We start from the raw sequence: 21,262 nt of genomic DNA, 5'->3' as shown, positions 1-21,262 counted from the left end.
GAAAGATAATTATTATCTTTGCAGTTAGATAGTTGAAAATTCTGTATAGTAGCCTGTTCGCATGAATGTATACTCTTGCTGTTGTATCTTCATTTAAAATCTGGTTATAATACAACTTCCTTGTGAGGATTGCTGGTTGTAAATCTATTTACAGACACAAAAACAATTCATCTTCCAGTTCCTTTGCAAGAAATGCAGACCGATAATTGGTACAACATGATTCCCTGTTGTTTTTCTGAATGCCACAGCCGATTTAATTGAAGGGAGGGCTACTCTGATGGATACGTTTACTTTGTTTTATGCTTTTGCTATCACTGCTTGCTGAATGAGCCTGTTTTCTACTTGTTCAGGTTTATATATGCCTTATATCACGTGGGAGGAAGTGTCATAAAAACTCTGCTATGAAGTAATGGTGTCATTTGCCATGCAATATTCTGCCAGTATAATCAATTTTCAGAATGAATCTAGTAGATAACACCACTGATTTGCAATGCACTGTTTCTTATTATAACAAATAGAGGAACACAGGTAAAAAAATATGGCAGTATGAAGCTGACTGTGAAAAGATGAGAATGAAAATATTAAGTTGAAATGAAAATATTAAGTTGAAATGAAAATATTAAGTTGAAATGTTTGTAGACTCCAGAATTATGCTAAGTCACATAGTTAGATGGCTCACCCTAACCCTGTCCCTAAAACAGTCTTTCTTGTTACCTCATGTTCTTTTTGCCTCATTTCATAACTTTACATTTTTGTAATTAAGGAACCGCTCATTTTGTTACTTGCATATAAGATACTTAGTTATTAAATCTTATGCTATTATTAAGATTTGAGTCTTATAACCGATTCATTGATTCTTATTAAACTGATAGCCATGGAGACCATGGAGAAGCTGAACTACACCACACAGTACTTGTGCCATCTTTTTTCTAAATAAGTAACCTTTCTTATAAGCCTTGTGTGAACTGTTCTCTCATATCCAACAATTCTTTTATTTATTTATTCTGTACAAATTCACTTTGATAAAAAACAGCTGTTTAAATGTTTTTGGTGCCACATGCTTATCTTTCATGAGTGCAGATCACATCAGGCATCTTTGTGGTTTAGGGGAATGACTTCCTGAATATGAATCAGATGAGCCAAGTTTGATTTTTGGGTATTGTCAGACCATGAGATGAGGGTAAACTAGCTAATGCTGGCTTGCCCAACTTGGGGTAGGGGCTTTGGATGTTCTATGAGATGGACCATGACAACCATACTTGCCAAAGCAGAGAGAAGTATTTTAAACTGAAGAGGGCATTTGTGGAATGACCGTGCCACTCCATTTTCAGGTGGGAATGTAAGTGGAAGTCACAGCCATGGATGGCATGATAGAACTTGAAGAATAACAGCCCTGATACTCATCATGGATGGTGACACTATTCCATGTGCTTGACTCTTACCCTGTGGAAAATGAATGAGCCACAAGACTATCATCACTAAAGAACATACTGCCAGTAAGGTACTCTGGACTGAAGCTTGATTATGTCTGATACTCAGAAATCAGGGCCAGAAAAAAAAAATTAAAACAAGATGTAACTCATATTGTCAGCCCCTCACAATATCAGCCTTTAATGGATGGTGTGACTCTAGGGAGTTACTACTAAATTTGTAGAAATGTAAATATTTTTATTTACCTTTTTTCCCTCCATTATACTTCATATTATCCACTTTTACCATCATTCGGAACATTCAGGATGTTCACTGTGATTGTGGCACGTGTTATTCAATCATTGAAGTCCCCTCTTTACTATACTTTTATTTTTCCTTTGAAATACCTGTACCTTTTACAAAACTACACTGTAGACCATTGGAATTATTGTAGAAAGGTCAGATGTAAAGAATCTAGTGGGTCTCTAATGTCTCTGGCTTTAGTGTGATGTACAAGCATTTCCTGTATCTCTATTGATCTGGCTTATATTGAAGTTCTCCACACTAAGGCCCACCAGCAGACTATTATATACACTTGTTTCAGTTGTGGACTATTTAAGTATACTTTTTGTGATGTATTCTGGCAAATTATGTTTCTAAACTCCTCACTTGGTAAATTACAAAGCACTGTTAGGCTAGTTTGGACAGGATTTTCTATTCTGAATCTGTCTCTGAGAGACTGTTTTATCTTTGTAGTGATACAAGTAATACTATTGCAAATTGCCATTAAGGCAGTATAAATTTGTATTCTCATATGTCAGCTTTAGCTCCAAGTTATAAAGGAACCAATTTACTAGACATTCAGTTTAAACATAAAATGCTAGGATATAACAGTCAGTCTGTGTGAGATTAAAAAAAACTGCTTGCACAAAAATAATAATAAGCATTTTATTAAACTAGTCTAATGACAGAAATGAAAATCAGGGTTCACCTTTCAACTGTCCCTGATTTTCAGGGACATCCCTGATTCTGACTCAAATTTTAGCTCTGTCCCTCTTAATCCCTCCTAAAACTGGTGACTTTTGGAGGAAAGTTGGTGAGTTAAACTTAATGAATAATGGCAATAATTAAGAGTTGTAGATTTCTTTTACCTCACAAAATGTACATTAATTCATATGCTGTGATTCTGTGAATGTCTCAAGTTAATAGCACAAATATTTTAAAAGTGTCCCAGATTTTTTCTGTCTTTGTCCCTGATTCTGTGAAATTTATCCCTGATTGATTGAGAGGTACATATCATATGAAAGGAGACATAATGTTTCAGAAAAATAGCATCACTCTTTAGCATGTCTTATTGATTTATAAATTGCACCTGGCAAAACATTTGTTACTGGCTGCCAGTTTTATACTGAGCAAATCCTTTGCTACCAGACCTCATGCTATCTCTGCCAACTACCTACCTATCCATCAGGTTACATTTATACAACCCGTGTTTGCTTTGCTTTGCTCCAGTACAGTTAATGTGCACATCTTGTGCAGTTCTTGCCTTGTTTATCATAAAACATTGCTTTGACATATATTCACATGTATGTGCTGTACAAAAAAAGGTGCTATGGATGTTAATGTAGATGTGTCTAGATGTTCTATGATCTACAAGGTGAAATATTTTTTAAGGAAGCACTGAAAAAATGTGTTAATCTGAGTACGGGTATGTTTTATTAAGCTGCTGCATGGACTTACCTCCAGGAACTAATCAGCCGTAACTGGTCAATAAGTGAATTAAGTAATGTAAGGTAGCAATCTGTCATGTAAAAAGGTAAAAACATCAACATCAGCATAGAATGTATACTTACTGATACATACAACTATATGGGAAAATTTGCTCCAACACATTTGAAAAATGTTTTAAAAAATTGAAAATCATACCCCATTTAATAAGGTTTAGATTACTCTATTTAAAAATCTGCATGAAAAATTCTAGTCTACTAAATGCATGAATTATAGTGAAAATAAATTGCTTACTAGAATGACATGCATTACTCGGGTCTACTTCACCCTGTCGAAGGACGACAATACCGAAGCTGATATTGTCGGCACCAAAATGTCAAAAGCGAAAGTCATCACGCATGTAAATGGAAATCTCCACAAGGGGAGATTTCCGTTTACTGCAATGTAGTGCGATCTCAGAGTTAGTATATTTAAGTAGCGGGGGTGTGGGGGGTGCACGGGGGCTTGCCCCCCTACATAGAACAATTTGTGTTGTGTTTAGGTTTTTTTTTTTTTTGTGTGTGTCCGATGTTTGGGGGTTTCAACATTTTGGTGTCGATTATTACGCTGTTGACAGTTTGAGTTTTCGACAGCATAATATAAACACCATTACTCTATTTTAGAGGTGAATTTTGGGCATTTTAACTGCTGAAAGATTTCTTCTATGCATCTTGTTCTAAGTGTAATAGTAAAACAGATATGTTGGGCTGGCTTCCAGGAGGACTGTGCATGGAGTAATACATTAGCCAAACAGCTACTCCATGCCTACATTGACAATTTAGTTATCTGGCAGTCTCCATTCATTGTAATCTAAGGTGCACTGCCACAGCCCTATACCAGATCCCAAAAGATGTGTCAGGCTTGCAACACTGAACAAAGTGAACCTTGTACATTGATAAGGCCTACCAATGTTCAGGTTTGAGTTGATGGAGTATCCCATTCATGTGAATGGAAACTGTTGGTAAAGTGGCAGTTCTCTGTGAATGTTGGACTAGCTAATGCAAGCATCACCTGACTTGAAGTCAGACTTCTTGCATTCTGTAGTTCCTTATACACAGACACCTCTACAGAATGTGTCAGGACTTGGGGTGGGAGATCCTGAGACCATGTGGATGCACAAATGAGTGTAATGTAATGTGATACTTTGACAAAAATCCTGAGGGATGGCTCACATTGCTGTTTTGCTACAACCACTGCTAATGCCATGGGCATACCTCTCAACTATACAGATTTTCGCAGAATGTCCAGATTTTTGGCTCATATTTTTGGCCTGTTCCTCTTTTTTCCTGGCAAATCACTGGAATGATCTCAGGATTTAAGTCACTAAATAATGACATACATTTGAGTTTCAGACTTCGAATCCTTCAGAAAATGTATATTAAAACAAATATTGTTACTCTATCACTTTCTAAGTTTATAAGAACAACATTTAAAATATGTCTCTATTTGTACCCCTATTTTGTCAAGCTTTGCCAGATTTTTTGCATTAACAGGTTGACAGGTAGGATGCCCTGGTATTAAAGAATTGCAGTTTGCCCTCCCGCTTCTTGCATGGAGTGAATGCAGTCATGATGGCAATGTTGGATCTCATGCTTGTATTCACCAGTCTGTTTACAGGTTAGCTATTGTACTCTATGGCCTCCTATATTTCAGTCCTGGCTCTATACCTGCACCCAGGACTGACATAACAGATGGAGCTGCTGTGTTGGTGAAATCTGGCCAGGCTCAGTGACCCTGACAAGTCCTCAGGAATGTTTGTGTATACACTCAGAAGAGGCAATAAGCAAGCAATAATGCCCGACAGGGTATGTGTTATTGTAGAAATAATGCCCGCCCAGGTGGCGGAGGGCCTCTACATCCCTGGAAGGATGTTATTTCCACAATAATACACACCAAGGAGAGCATTATTGCACTTAGAGAATGGGGCTGTCTGTAAAATTGTTATGTTTTACTTACTTATTATTTTTTAATTACTATATATTTTTATATATGTTTATGTAAAATAGTTCCTCTGTCTAATGTTTCATACTTGCTGTAATATATGTTAATGGTGTTGAAAGAAGCATTTTACATCCAAAATATAACACTTTAAAAATATCTGGGTATTTACATTATTTTTTGGTCCCTTACCCTAAAATGTCTGGTTTGTTGGTAGTCCTTGGAGAACAAAGTTACTAAATAATGACATACATTTGAGTTTTAGAGTTATTATTTTCTTCAGAAAATTCATGCTACCAGAAATCCTTTATTTAAGCCAGCTTGTAATTTTATAAGAGCAATAATTAAAATCCCTTTCTATTTTTGAGCCTTTGTTCCCCCTTTAGTTTAGGCTTCATCCAGATTTCTTCAGCTGAAAGCTCCAGAGATGTGCAACCTTCTTTACTGTTGCTGCTGCCAATAGTCCAGTTCACTCACTCACTCCCTCTCACAGGCACACCTCTGCTTCAGAAAATACATGCCAACACAAATCCCAATATTCAAGTAAAATATGTTCCTATTTTGAGCCTTTTCCCCCTTTATTTTAGGCGTATCCAGTTATTTTGAGCTAAGAGGTGAGAGCATACCTATCAGCTGTCCAAATATCCACATTCTTTGCTGATATGGTTGCTCCATTTCTCAACATTTGTAGTATCCTGTGAAATCACTAGGGATAGAATTCATTAAGTAATGACAGACATGTGAGTTCACACTCCCTGTCCTTCAGAAAATGCATGCTAATGGAAAAGCTGTTACTCTAGCAACTTTCTAAGAGCAGTACCTAAAATCTGTCCCTATATGTGGTCCTTTGTTTCCCTGTTATTTGTGGCTCTTTCCATATTTCTTGTGCAGAGAAGTTAAGAGGTATGAGGGTACGCAAACCTTATATCTGATGCTGGTGCTGCCAGGGATCGACTTATTGCTCTTACTCTTCACTTTCTCTCGCTCTCCCTCTCTCACGCACATACATGCACACACACACACACACACACACACACACACACACACACACACACACACACACACACACTTTTTATTTTGCTTTTATTTTACACTTGTTAAAGAGGAAAAGCACTGCTTAGTGAGCATAAAATAATGGTGGCCGTTATTTTTTTTCAGTCCAAGATCTATGGCAACTTGACATGCTGTTGTGAAGCGGTGGACTCGTTTCTCAGCTGGCACTACTAATACATTAACACTTTGGTGGAGAACGTTCATTCTCAAATCAGGGTGCGATCTACAGGTCACCCATTCTCTAAAATTCATTAACATAGCTTGCTATGGAAACTCATTATCCTTTGCAGCATATAGAGATAAATACATTTCAACAACTTGGCATTGTAAACTATAGAGTTGGGTGATTCTTCCTCAATGCGATGGTGTCAGCCCAGTGAATCAGTGTTAATTACACACTTTGATGCAGTAACAATATTACAGTTGTCCCCTTCTCCCTACATCATGTTTTTGAAATCGTTCCTGTTATTTCATTTTCTACTACTTTTGCTATACCTAAAATTAAATTTGTGTACCAGCATTGATAGACACAATTATAACTGTTAGATCTTTTAGGAAAATGTTATATTTTATGTTTTATAAACTCCTTCAAATATTAACAGATATGGAATTAATAAAAATATTCCAGATCATATTTTGGCATTTTGCAGTATTATTCTGAAAGTATAAAAAAAAAAAGCATAAAGTGCACCTGTTTGATTTCTTCAAAAACAGTAGTCCATAAAAAAGTTTCCTTTCCATTGGATACATCATGTGACATTTATGTAGAGTAAATGTACAAAACAGCAAACTTTGTTAAACCCTATGTTGTTGTTGTGTCTTTTGGCTTTTCCCGCTTAGGGGTCACCACAGCGGAACTCCAGTCCGCTAATGATTGGCAGTAGATTTTTACATGCCGGGTTGACGGCCCTGACGCACAAGCTTCAACGAAGGTACGCCCATTCACGCATGTCTCCACACAGAAGACACTCTAGCTGAGAATCGAAAAGGACAACGTCTTACTGTGATGTACTAATCATATAATGCTTTTTGAATATGGTAATATAGTCCACTTTTGATTCACTTTAAATATTACTATTTTCAAATAATGTAGATAATTAAATAAATCTGTTTGCATTGCCTGAGTCCCCAAAACAGCATGCCTGTTACTGTGCAACCCTCACATTACAACAGTGCAGGCAGTTTTATCCAGGAGGTAATATTTAGTTTTACAGTTTCTGCTTGTTATAGAGACTTATGATTCTAGCAGAGAACTTGGGTGGAGCAGTGGTATAGTGGTTTATATTGTCACCTCATGTCAAGAGGTTCTCTGGTTTGATTCTTGGCTGGGGTGGCTTCTGTGTGGAATTTGCATGTTCTTTTTCTGGGTGCACTTTTTCTGGGTGCTCTAGTTTCCTCCAGCATTCCAAAGACATGCCTCTGGAGCTTTTCTCCCTGGGGCTCTGTCCCAGTTAGACTTTCCTGGTAAACAAATACTAAATAAAAATAAAATATGATAGACAAAAAATGTTCATTGTATAACTGCTGCTCATTATAACTGACCTGTTTGTAATGTGCTATTTAATTGTATGTTGCACTCAGTAACTTAATTTTAGTCTGCTAATTTCAGAATAAAAATTAAATACAGTCTACATGTGGTAATTGTTTATTTTGGAGTGTATAAAAATTAGCATCTGTACTACTCAGCTATCTACCTTTTAAGTTGATTAAAAGGTTGAGTATCTTTTCTTACAAATTTTAAAATGCAATGTTGAATAGAAACTCTACCGACATCATAGAAATATCTTTCTCACTGCATGCCCACATCTTTCACACATTGGGGTGTATTCAAACAAATTTAAGTTAATGAAAGCTCTCAGCTTCTGCTATACTGCCCTCTCTGCTCTGAACAGGAAATCCAACCCTTTGCTACACAGTAATATTTTGTGTTAATGGCTTACATTGCATACTGTGAGAGTAGGGCTGGCACTGCTACAAGACTCAGTGGAACCACCCAGTCCAGCTGATGTTCTCAGGAAAAGTAGCTCCATCTATACGGTAGACCTGGTACTGCAGGCAAACGACGATATACAGATGGAGCTGCATGGTTATGAGGCTGGTCATGGGTCAACAGTACCATCTGTAGGCAAGACTGGTGCGTGGCTGTAATCCCTATATTCACCACATCCAAAAAGATGCACGTGGATGTGGGGGCCACTAACCCTCCAGTGAAGTACTACATTTTTTTTAAATACATTAAAATGGGCCATCCCCCTGAGCAGTTTAGCAGACAGCTCACACTACCCACTACCATTTACCATTTTGGTCTATGGCATGATCCTCCATCACTCACAATATCTACAGTACATATCTGCCTGTATGTAGAGCTAGGTAGTACACGCAGTCCAGTTTCCTACTCAGTACTGTTTCCAGAACCTAATGCCACATATAGATGGAGCCTCCACCTTGCCAATAAGCCCATTCATTTCAAAGAGCTCTGCCATTGATTTAGCCTTGTGTATTGGCAAACCTCACTAATGCATGATGCCAAAATATTTTGGTGAGAAGAACCTGCTACCCTTTTGTTATTGGATGCAGAGCTCTGCCAATCCCCATTAGTGTATGCTGAATGGGGACGAGCATTGCCATAAATGTTAGACTTGGGCATGGAGTAGTACATCAAGTTGGGGCATATTACACCATAACCAAGGCTTTTGTAATCCAGCCCAGTATAGATTCATAGATTCATAGGCTGTTACTAGGCCAATGACCTGGGGGTTGGCTTTCTAAGTCTAGCCAAGTTTTCCAGAAAGAATAATGATGTCCCGTATCCAGACAGGACATTGAGGGCCAGACATTTATAAGCTACCTCTGGCCATAATATATATTGGTGCCAGTCTTGGCATAAATTTCCTACTCCCCAAACCACTAGTCTAGTTTGTGCTTAAACTGGGTAATAGATGAACTCAGCTTCACACAGATGGGAAGACTGTCTCATAAGAAGGGCAGTCTCTGGGACACATATCTGTCTCTCCAGCATGTTCTGTTTAAGTCACAGACAAAATTCAGGTCACTAGACCATGTATTTCTGGTACTATTTGACTTATGGATATGTAGGAGATTCATAAGTATGGGGTTTGGGGATGCCTTGTAAGCCAGGCTTAGATCACCCCTCAGCAATCTGTAGGAGACTAAATAGAGGTAAAGGGGTTTAATGTGCTCTACATAAGGCAGGTTTGTTATGTCTTGTATTCTTTTTGTAAGGAACCTCTGAGGTCGCTCTAGTTGCTGCATATGCCTTGTCAAGTGCATCCCGAAGGGAGCATTGTGCTGTATGATTGGTCTGATAAGGGTGGAGTATAGTGAGATAATAATCTCTTTGGACTTAGATGCCATGCTTTTACTTACAAGCTGTGCAACATAAAAGGATTTCCTCACCACTGTGGCTACATGGTGGTAGAAGGTAAAGCTACAGTCTATATGTGTACCCAGATCCCTGACCACTGGGCTGATTCTTAGGGGTGGATTATCAACATGGTAATTAACTGAGATAGTTTTCTTCCCAAAGGGTACAATTATGCATTTCTTAGCATTGAGCTTAAGACCATGGCTTTGGCACTATTTGTTAGTCAGAGATAGACCTTCTTGAAGACTGTTAGTATCTGCAGGGGAGTCTACGATAACCCCAGTTTGCAATCATCTGCAAACTTAGTCATCCATAAACCTTCAGCATTTGCTTCCATTTTAGAGCAATAGATGCCAAAAATGAGCAGGCCCAGTACCAAGCCCTGGGGGACTCCACTAGTAACTGGACTCTTGGTGGAGGTGGTCTCACCTATTTTAACCTCCTAGGTCCTATCAGTGAGCCAGTTGGCTATCCAGAGAGTGATAAAAGGGTTTATACTTAAATTAGTGAGCTTGTATATAATGGCTGAGTGGGATATTCTATCAAATGTCTTGCCAGGTCAAGATAAGCTGTGTGCACAGTCTTACCTTCATCTAATGCTTTGGTGACCATCTCAAAAAAGTCTACCAGATTTAATAGGCATGACCTTCCTTTAACAAAGCCAGACTGTGAAGGGTCCAATGTTTGCAGATTATCTATGCCTCATTTATCATGTCCATGATGATTCTTTCCATGGTCTTACATATGCGGCTGGTAAGAATTATAGGCCTGTAGTTACCTGGATCAGTAGTTGGACCTCCTTTGTGCAGAGGAATGACTGTAGCCATCTTCCATTCCTTGGGCACAAAACCAAACTGAAGGCTCCAGTTGAAAGGTGATTCAAGTGTAACAGAGACATCACGTTTCATGCTATTTATTAAACATCTCAGGATGTTATCCGAGCCCATCAATGCAGTGATTTGGGCCTTGCAAAGTGTATCAATGACCTGTTGCCTAGTAATGGTTGGAGTATTGTGATATGTGGTATTTCCTTTGGACTATCTGGGGGAGTGGGGGGTGAATTTTAGTTGAACCTGTCAGCCATAAATTTGGCAATGACCTCCGGTTCACTGTGGGTGATGCCATTTAGAAGAAGTTTTGTGGTTCTGTGCATTGTTGTGTATTTCCTTTGAGGTTATGGACATACTTCAAATTTAGCCTTTGAAGTATTAATTATCCCTCTTAGTTGCCTGTTTAGATTCGTCAGGGGGCTTTTAGTATGTAAGGCTTTGTTCCTACTACGTTTGGCCAAGATTTTATTTTCTTTTTTGTATAATCAGTTGATATTATGATTCCACCAGGGTGACTTATTTTTTGAGTTTGTCTTATTCTTAATATGATTGGTCACAGCTCACTCAATACAGCTTTCAATACGGCTGTACAGAGATTTTGTAAATAGCTCAGCATATGCTTTGGTGTTTATTGCATTGGGAGGCGTTTGGAAGTTAGCCAAGGTGTTGCTTAGTAGAGAGAGGGTAGTCTTGGAATAGTTCTTACAGTTTTTTTTTTCTATAGGCTTGGATTTAATTATTATTTCAAGTAATACTGCCTTATGTTCAGATCTGACCAGCGAAGATATTACATAGGGTAAGGAATATCAGCCCATGAGTACAAGGTAAAGGATGTTTTTATACCTGGTAGGAGAATAGACAAACGGTTCCAGGATGGTGGTATCAAGGTTCAGAAATTGCTTGGCTTGTGCATTAGAAGTGGTGTAGGATCCCACTCTATAGAGGGGTAGTTGAGATCCCTCATGAATATCATATTGGGTTGAATGGTGAGGGACTTTAGTACATTTAGATAGGTAGCATGGGTTTTCTGGGACATAGAGGGGGACCTATAGGTTGCAGAGATATGGTACAGCACCCTGTTTATTGTGAGTTGAACATGTATGACTTCCACTTTAACTAGTCCAGATATGAGGTTGGTTTTAATATGGACTGAGACTCCTCCACCTTTAGTTCCTTCCTGTGCAGTAGCTGGTCTAAAGGTGTGAAAAGCATTATAACCTTGCACTGCCGTGGTGCTGTGAGTGACTTTAAACCATGTCCCCATTACTACACAGATGTCTACACTCTTCAGGGAGAGGAAGGCTTGCAGGGAATAGAGCTTCTTGTTAAGACTTCTGGCACTGAACAGTACTGTCTTCAGATATTCCTTCATAGGTTCAGTTAAGTCAGTAGGTTTATCAGTTTGGAATTGTCTAAAGAAGGCAGTATGGGGGTTAAAAAGGTTTTCGTTAATATCCAAATCCCTAGTGGGGATAAATGCAGACCATCCCTGGAAAAGAACCACAAACCTTCCTAATGTAAAACAACTTGTTATTTGTTAAGTTTTTCTGCACTGACAAACTTTGAATGATAAAAATAACATAGCAAAATTTGACATTTAAATAGTCTTAATGAAATATGATATTATCTGCACTGTTATTTACAGACTGTTTTTAAGTAAACAGATATATGCATCTTCTTTTCTTTTAGTGATCCTTGAACTAGAGACAAATGCTGATGTTCAACGAGCAATTGCTTCTTTGCAGATGCCAATTGTGGAATACAGAGAAATCACAATAGAAGATTACAGTAAGTATTCTAAACTCACTGCTGTCCATCTTCTACAGATGCTGCTACGCACATGGGTTTCACAAAAAATACAGATAAATAGATAGATAGATAGATAGATAGATAGATAGATAGATAGATAGATAGATAGATAGATAGATAGATAGATAGATAGATAGATAGATAGATGGGTAGATAGAGGTAGCTTCCAAGATAAACTATACTCTAATAGCCTGTCCATTGTTGCTTAGTGCCTACTAAATTGTTGTGGCTAGAAGTGGCAATGTATAGATTTTATTCAGTACTTTGCTTTAATTAATAAATCATCAGGTGAGGAAAAATAAAATGGATAATATATTGAAAGTTACTTCATATGTGCAAGCATCACTTTAAACATTTAACTGTTAGCTGCAAATTAGCATATATTTCACATTATATTGTGCGTTATTGCTAAAAACATTTTGTAAAAACACTACCACTGTGTCACAAAATCATACTTCGTACAGCCACATAGATTGAATAAACATGCGGCACAGTGTTTGTGACACTGCATTTTCAAAAGCTGAAGACTTTGAAGTTAGCGGAATACAAGTTAGTTCCAATAATATATAGGTACTGTATATTTTACAAATTATAGTTTAGGTATTCGATGCTTCAGATTCAGCTCTTACAGTAACTGTACTGCTCCCATAATTTTCTTTATATATATTCCCACATATCTATTCAGATATGAGTGCCCAATGTCTGTTTTAGCTTGTTGGTTCATTTTCTGCAGAAAAACTGACAAATTACAGCCTTTGTTGACTCACATCATCTCCCTTAAAGAGACCTGCGCTTTCTATTGTCACTCCTCACTCAGTCACTACAACCCATCTAGCAAATGGAATTTTATTCAAACCTTGGTTTCTAGTGATATGAAAAAATTTCTTCAGACAGATGGACAGATCTTCAATGTCTTTGGAACACTTGTTGCATCCCTAAAACTTTACCTTTTTTAAAAGCATTTGATGTAAGTTCTTGCTTTCATATACATTTACAAGCATTTATGACAAAAGGAAAGGAAAGGAATTCATAAACATTACTTCTTTGAATTCAGACACTGCTCGGCTGAAATGCTTTTGCATGAAAACATGCAGCATCATAGTTTTCTGTCTTTGGAGCCTTACTACATACTAATGAGCCAGTCCAGGAGAAGATATATACACTAATTAACCATGTGCTCTCCCCTCAGAACTGCCTGTGAAAGGCATTTAAGCAGCTAAGTGATTCAGAAAAGATAAGAATAGCCAGGCTTGGTAACTCATGGCAATGTATACAGCTCAATGGCTGTGGTCATCCTTCGTGGTAGAGGTAATTGGTGGGGAGTTTATTGATCAGGTAGTGTTAACTGCATGTGTGAATGTACGTGTGCATGTGTGTGTGCGTGTATGTGTGTGTGTGCGAGTGTGTGCGTGTGTGTGTGTGCATGTGTGTACGTGTGAGTGTGTGTGTGCATGTGTGTGTGAGTGTGAATGTGTGTGCGAGTGTGTGTGTGAGTGTGTGCGTGTGTGTGTGTGCGTGCATGTGTGTGTGTGTGTGTGTGTGTGTGTGTGTGTGCATGTGAGTGTGTGCATGTGTGCGCGTGTGTGTGCATATGTGCATATGCATGTGCATGTGTGTGTGAGTGTGTGCATGTGTGTGTGTGTGTGTGTGTGTATCTGTGTGTGTGTGTGTGTGTGTGTGTGTGTGTGTGTGTGTGTGTGTGTGTGTGTGTTTGTGTGTATGTGTGTGTATGTGTGCATATGAGAATGGATGAGTGCATCTGTGAGTGCAATTGGATAGGAGGCTGTGCATTTTTACCTGTGTGTTTGCGTGTGGGTCGGTGGGTTGGTTTGGCATGCTGTCATACCTCCAAACATCCTTCTACCAACAAGAAAAGCCTACAACACTGGATAGGTGTAACACTAACAATCATGGACTACAATAAACTACATGCATCAGGGGGGAACACTAGGCACCATTTTGTGCCTTAACTGAACTTAAACATGCCAAGAATTGGGAGGGGAAACACTAGCCACCAGGGAGAGCTTCATTTTGTGCCTTAATGGCATTTTAATATACCAGGAATTGAAAAAAGAAGCACTAGACATGACTAGGAACTCTTCAGTTTGTGCCTTAACAACACTTAAACATACTGAGGATCATTAACACCAGAGGGTCCATGTTCGGCTACTGAATACTACAAAACACAAATGTCGAAATATTGAATGTAAAGCAGTGAAGTGTAAAATTATTGAAGAATGACAACTTTAAAATAAATTCATTGAATGGCCATAGCTGGCCAACAACCAGGAAGTAACACGATGCATAAAGTAAGTGAAGGGAAACTGTAGCGCTTCATGCAGGCAGAGAGGGCAATGTAGCTACTGTTTGCTACATTTGTTGCAAGCAGCTTGATAAATTTAAAAGAGGAAGGGGGGTATGTGTTTGAATATGTGTACTGTACGTGGCATAGTGAATAAAGGGGGGAGTCCTTGTGCTAACATGATGCAGTCACTACCATTGCTAACTACCGCAGGAAGTGTTAATTTGTACTTACAGTAGTTAACAGTGATTCAGAAACATGCAGATTTGATGAATATGAGGGCTTTCCTCATTACAGCTAATATGTCTCTGAATTGGAGATCTCTGCACCATGGACACAGGGCCTTTTCACCTTAGCCCTTAATGTGAGTGGTCAACTTCTTTCTAAGTACCCAGGCATGTCTCCATGCCTCCTTCTATCAGTGAATGGTGAATTCCCAGAGCTATTGAAAAATGCTGGTGTAAATCACTACAGCTGAAACAATAGGCTGGCCTGATGCCCTTAATAAATAAATAATTTCAGTTGTACAGTAATATTATTAAAGAAGCTTTTACATGAATATAAATGAGGCATACTTCTTTTAAAAGTAACATATCATAAGGAATAACATCTATTTGTTATAGAAGATGTGGATGCAGATATTAATAACACTCACAAGAACTAGCTCTCTTAAACACATCAGATACATTAAAAACTTCAGGGCTGATGACCTTATTACAGCCCTTAAACACTCTAACTGATCCCCAATTTTAACACTTCCTTTAGATGAAGCAGTTGAGTATTTCAACACTATCATCTTAGGCATTCTCAACCAACTTGCCCCACCAAGACAGATCCGCACTAAAACCATCTATGCCCTATGGCTTACCAAGAGCACTAGACAACTTATGAAACAAAGGGACAAAGCATGAGACACCTGGTGCAAAAACAAAACTACTCTTAATAGGCAAACATGCTTAGAAATGAGAAACACTGTAAAAAAAACAAGTCAGGCTAGACAAACAAAAATACTATAGAGAAATTCAAACTAAGCACAATACCAGCCCACAAAAGTTCTGGGCCACTATAAACAATATTCTCCAACCAGGTAAATCACCAACTCCTCATCCAAACATAGACACCACCTCTATAAACACAGTGACCCAATACAATGAGTTCTTTACCAACTCTATAATAAAGCTGTCAACAGACCCACCCTCCTCAACCCCCACTACACTATATAACCTATCAAATAACGCCAACTCCTTCACCCTTCAACTTGTACCAACGTACACCATCTATAGACACCTAACCAAACTTAAACCCACCACCATAGCAGTAGACAAACTACCTGCCAAATTTTGTTAAATAGCCACTAAAGTTATTCCCTGCACAATCTCTATAATCATTAATAGATCTGTCTCAGAACAAAAGGTACCACTTCTCTGGAAAAATTCCTACAGTATACACAAAGGGGGCACCTCCACTGACCTAACAAACTACCGCCCTATAGCTATTCTTCCTCCACTAGCTAAAAATACTGGAAAAATTTATCTACACTTAGATCCTAACACAACTCCTCTCCAACAATCTCCTTGCTGAAACTCAACACAGATTCCTCCCCAACCATAGCAGTACCACTGCACTCATCCATTTTAGTAACCTAGTAAATATGCAACGCAACAATGGCCAACTAGTGTCTGCAGTTTTCCTTGACTTATCAAAGGCATTTGATACAGTCTCCCATACAAAACTTCTAATTTCACTCTCAGAATTAAAACTAACTACCCCCACTCTACTGTGGTTTCAAGACTACATCTCCCAATGCCTACAAGCTGTACAGTGGAAAAACTCCATTCCCCCCTACTTCCTGTAAAACTAGGAGTACCCCAAGGATCACTCCTAAGACCCCTACTTTACACTATACTTAGAAATAATCTTCACTTAGATCTAGCAAACCTGGTTCAATACGCTGACGACTCCACCTTAATCTGCTCTGTTCCCACCCTCCATCAACGTCACATCAAGACCCAAGGAGCCTTTGCATCCATCAAAACCTGGCTAAAAAACTCCCAGCTAATACTAAATCTTAAAAAGACCCAACTTATGCTCTTCCATCCTTCCAAAGCCGCAGTACCTATTCCCTCATTCTCTGTTTCTGCATCAGATAATACCCCTATCTCCCCCATCACAGAAACCAAATTACTAGCGGTCATTATTGACAATAATGTGAAATTTGACAAACACATAATTCATACAATAGCCAGAGTCAACAAAAAACTAGGTACTTTTTATAGATGTAAAAACTTCCTGACCAGTAACAGTAAAGTTGCCCTAGCTCATACCCATCTTCTCGTCACCTTACTGTATGCTTCTCCTGCCCTAATTAATCTAAACAAGAGCGTTTTAAACACGCTATCATTATGCTGTAACAAAATAGCAAAATCGCCACAAACTCCTCCTACCACATCCACCACCGTCAAGCCCTAAAACAGACTTCCTGGTTGGAACTCCTAAACGCCTTAGCTCTAAGCCAACTTCTTGTAGCTCACCAAACACTGTACTGACCTGACAAAACTCCAGCCTTACAAGACCTGCTCAACCTCTTCTCCAATAACCGAGAACTAAGATCCACTAACAAGGCACTAATCTCAATCTCCAAAAGCCATTACAGCTCTGATGACTCCCTGTATTCTCCCAACATTGCCAAGACTTGGAGCTCCCTACCACTACAAATCAGGGTGCAACCTAATAAAACCATCTTCAAAACACAGCTTATTTCCCACCTAAACAACTCCTGAACATGCAACTGCCTAGCACCTGACTGACACATTCTAACACCTTTCCCCTACCCACTATCCAACCTCTTTAAAACTCCCACTGATGCATTATATATTATCACACATTTCTTACCAACTCACCACTGGCTACTCCCTACTGTCCCATCTATACCCACTAACTCTCCCCTAGACTAAATTGAAAAGTTTTCCCTTAAAATGTCAATGAACCTCAAATGAACTTGTCTCTGTTCTTCTCTGACAAACTGGTTAGTATTTTTAGTTTTCCTTTTCTTCTTATCTTCAATACATCTTCAAGATTACCTGGCTAATATTTTTTAGTTTTTCTTTCTGGTCTTATCTTCACTACATCTTCAAGATTATCTCTACTAAACATACTGTATGAACAACAATCATTTATAACTGTATGTTTAAACCACAATGCTCATGTAAATATCTTATGTATAGTATGTTAGCAATTGTTCTGGAGCTTTTCTCCCTGGGTCTCTGCTGAAAATGGACAGTTCTGTCCAGTCGGACCTCCCAGGTAAACAAATGTAAAATAAAATAAAAATAAATAAATAATAAGCAAGAATAATGAGCAAAATACTTTTCCTACCAAAAATGCTCATTAAAAATATTGCACTTTAGAAATCCAAATGTTGCAAAATGTTATTTTGCTGGCACACATATGATTACATGTCTAGTTGGCATAATTGTACCTATAACTTTGGTGCAGTCCCCCATTTTGCCATGTGGAATTATTTCTATCATTTTAGGAGAAAAACAATCAATATCAAATGAGTTTCATATATAGTATTACCTCCACAAGGAACTGGGTGCTACAGATGGCACTCATGGTAGTAAATGTTCCTTCTGGCCAACAAAGAGATATATCAATATGAAAGGCTACCATACCATGAAGCAGGTAGTCTGGGATGTACGGGAACACTACTCCCTGGTAATTCCCATGATTTGTTTATACAGTACACATTTGATTTGTATAAGAACTTTCAGTGTGCTGATTTCTTACAGGACCATGTAGTTGATAAATGTGTGTAGAGTAAAAAATGATAAATACACACACTATGCACCACCCCAAATTATTTTGCTTATATATGTTTTGCACATATTTTTCACATGATGCAGATTATCCCCTTGAACCCTGACTGATGGCTCCCATGTGTAACCCTGAAATTTTGGGAGAAATGCATTCCAGCGCTGCCCTTGCCCTGACATATAACATTGTAAAACATAAAACGTGTTTTGGCTTATGAAGTCACAGTTTCATTGCCCAGATATGTTAAGGATGTCTAAAAAGTGCTCCCTTGAGACAGCTGGCAAGCTGTTTGCAATATGTGCTGCCATGTTTCATAACATAACAATTTGTCAGAAAGAGAAGCATCCCAACTATGTGACTGCATTCTGCTATCAGTCCAACACTCCTTCAGCAGCAGAGGGTGATGACAGTTATCAGACTTCACAAAAGGTATGATAATTGACACCTCACGACAGTTATCAGACTTCGCAAAAGGTATGATCAGTGACACCTTACATGACAGTTATCAGACTTCACAAAAGGTATGATCAGTGACGCCTCACATGACAGTTATCAGACTTCACAAAAGGTATAATCAGTGACACCTCACGACAGTTATCAGACTTCACAAAAGGTATGATCAGTGACACCTCACAGCAGAGAACAATGGGTACAAAATATGACAGTGCTGGTAAGGCGACATTGTCTGATCAGCAACTATGGAGCATAATGTTCATAAAGTGACTGTGTTACACAATCTAAGCATGATTCATGCAGTGTCCCAGCCAGGCTATGCTGGTTAGTTCGTGGCCTGGTCCCATTGTATATTACACACCCCATCATTACATAACAAGCAGGAAGTTCCCATGGGTTACATTTGTCATCATTTGCACAGGAGACAGGTTCACAAAGACACAAGACTGGCTGCAGAAAATGGGTGGGGGGAATCAGAGTGACTGCATACAGAGGAGTAGAATGAATAATGTCTCTCAATCATTTCCTCCTCCAGCAGGAATGGGATTCCACATGTCACCTTGATCTTTTGTCATGGTTGTGGCAAAAGGGGAAGGCTTGAGTTCTCGTCTGTTAGGGATGTTGTGTTACTTCAGGACATGACTCTATAAGGAACTCACTAGTGAGGTGCCTCAGGTGTGGAGACAGGTAATCAACACTACCCATATTGAAGGACGCCATGCTTTATGACAGCATCAGCAGGACCAGTTATGTGTTCCCTGCAAAGGCCCACATACATATCCTCCTCATGTCCACACCCTACCCTGCCCATAGGGAGTACTGCCATTTTGAGAAGACAAGATGGCACTGAACATCCTATTCATGAAGGTGTTCACTGATGTTGTCTGAACCACCACAAACTTCAGTAGAGCAGCCATTTACCAACTGTTTTGCAGGTCAGCATGGAGCTCACAATGGTGATGGGTAATATCACCGTGAATGCTATGCACCACCCTTGGAAGTTTTCCATTGGACTGTGTGTCAGCAGGCAGTATCTGGATGACAGGGCTTTACATCATTTGTCTTATCGCAATGCCAAGAGCATTTCAAGGGGCAGCTGTGAACTGGGGCAGGATATGGGATATCAGTACTGCTTGCTAGCTTATTCTAAGTATGCTAACAGAAGATGCAGTGTTCACATCTGAAGCTGCTGTTTCTGGCGCAAGGGAAATACTTGTGAAACTGTTAGCCACATGTGGCACTACCCCATTGGGAACAGTGCACACTCAACTAGTACAGCCACAGAGTGCTTAGTATGTTTGACTGTGAATATGCCATTTCTATAGAGCAGCTCCTTATCCAGGAGTGGGACACACACAGGTGCCACTGTGGCTTCTGACTGTAACATGTTCCCATGTATTTCATTGCCATTGCGGGACTCTACCAAGGTGCTGGTGTCAGCTTTATATCCTGCCTTAGTCATTTCTTCCTGTAGTCTGTCACTGATTCTGCTTGTGAATGTATAATATACAGAATGCCATACTGAACAAATTAACAGTTGCTACAGGGGTGCATATGCAATATGGAGGGTGAGGGCGCAAATATTGAATTCCTTGTTACTCAGCTTCACCATCTCTTTTGGCAGCACTTTATTGACTCCTTTTGTGCCATTGAAGAGAACCGTGCATTGAACCTATTTTGTTAGGATAGAAACAGTATGTATAATAACTATATATGCAATGCCTGCTATATACTACTAACCTGTTGTATCACCCACTGAGACATAGGTTGTCTGGCTCAAGCCAGGACGTATATCAACACCGCTGCCATGAAAAATACTGTTTCATTTCCTTCTCCTGCCAGTGACAGAAGAAACTCCTGCACAGCTAGATCCACACAAAGGATTTCATCACACCAAAGTCCCCCTCCCCAAATATGTACACACGCTATTAGTGATCGCTGCCCAGTTATCGTGACTCTGAGCAGCACTTCCCATAAACAGATACCTAGTCACATTCAGACATAGAACATACAAAAGCTTTCAACAAATAAAAAACACCCTCTCAAATCTAGACTGGTCAAATATATTACTCATTCAAGATGCTAAAACAGCAGCCGTACCCTTAAGAAATATCACAACAATCAACAACACCTGTTCAGACTTTAGACATGCCAATACTTTCAATTCTTGCTAAACTTCTAGAAAAAATAGCATATAATCCATTAGCTAAATATTTTACAGACCAATGTCTTTTTTTCTCCAAAGCAACATAGTATCTGGGCTAACAGAAGTAGCATCACAGCTATGTGTACCCTTACTAATGCCATCCCAATGGCTGTGGACTGACTGGAACAATATTTATAGACCAAATGCAGTCCTTCAACACAGTTAACCACAAACTACATCATTCTACTCTTCTGCTTCAGTACATCAACATCAACTCTTCACAAATGTTCCTGAACTTTCTGTCATGCCACATCTACAGTGTGGGCATCCCTGAGAGCTCAGTCCTTTCCCCG

The 21,262-nt window shown here is 39.0% G+C and overlaps 1 protein-coding gene across 1 annotated transcript in view; it reads left to right on the top strand.

The window, feature by feature from the left end:
* DPP6 (dipeptidyl peptidase like 6) overlaps positions 1-21,262 on the top strand; it is a 2,722,860-nt gene that overhangs the window by 2,487,792 nt on the left and 213,806 nt on the right. The window contains exon 18 of the mRNA XM_044066886.1: positions 12,073-12,171. Within this exon, the coding sequence (XP_043922821.1) occupies positions 12,073-12,171 (99 nt within the window). The remainder of the gene's footprint in view (positions 1-12,072; positions 12,172-21,262) is intronic.

This window comes from Protopterus annectens, chromosome 3.part1 (assembly GCF_019279795.1).
Source record: "Protopterus annectens isolate FY-2018-M chromosome 3.part1, PAN1.0, whole genome shotgun sequence".
In the NCBI taxonomy this organism is placed as follows: Eukaryota; Metazoa; Chordata; order Ceratodontiformes; family Protopteridae; genus Protopterus; species Protopterus annectens.
Note: the sequence above shows the minus strand (reverse complement) of the source record. Positions and strands in the feature narration are given on the sequence as shown.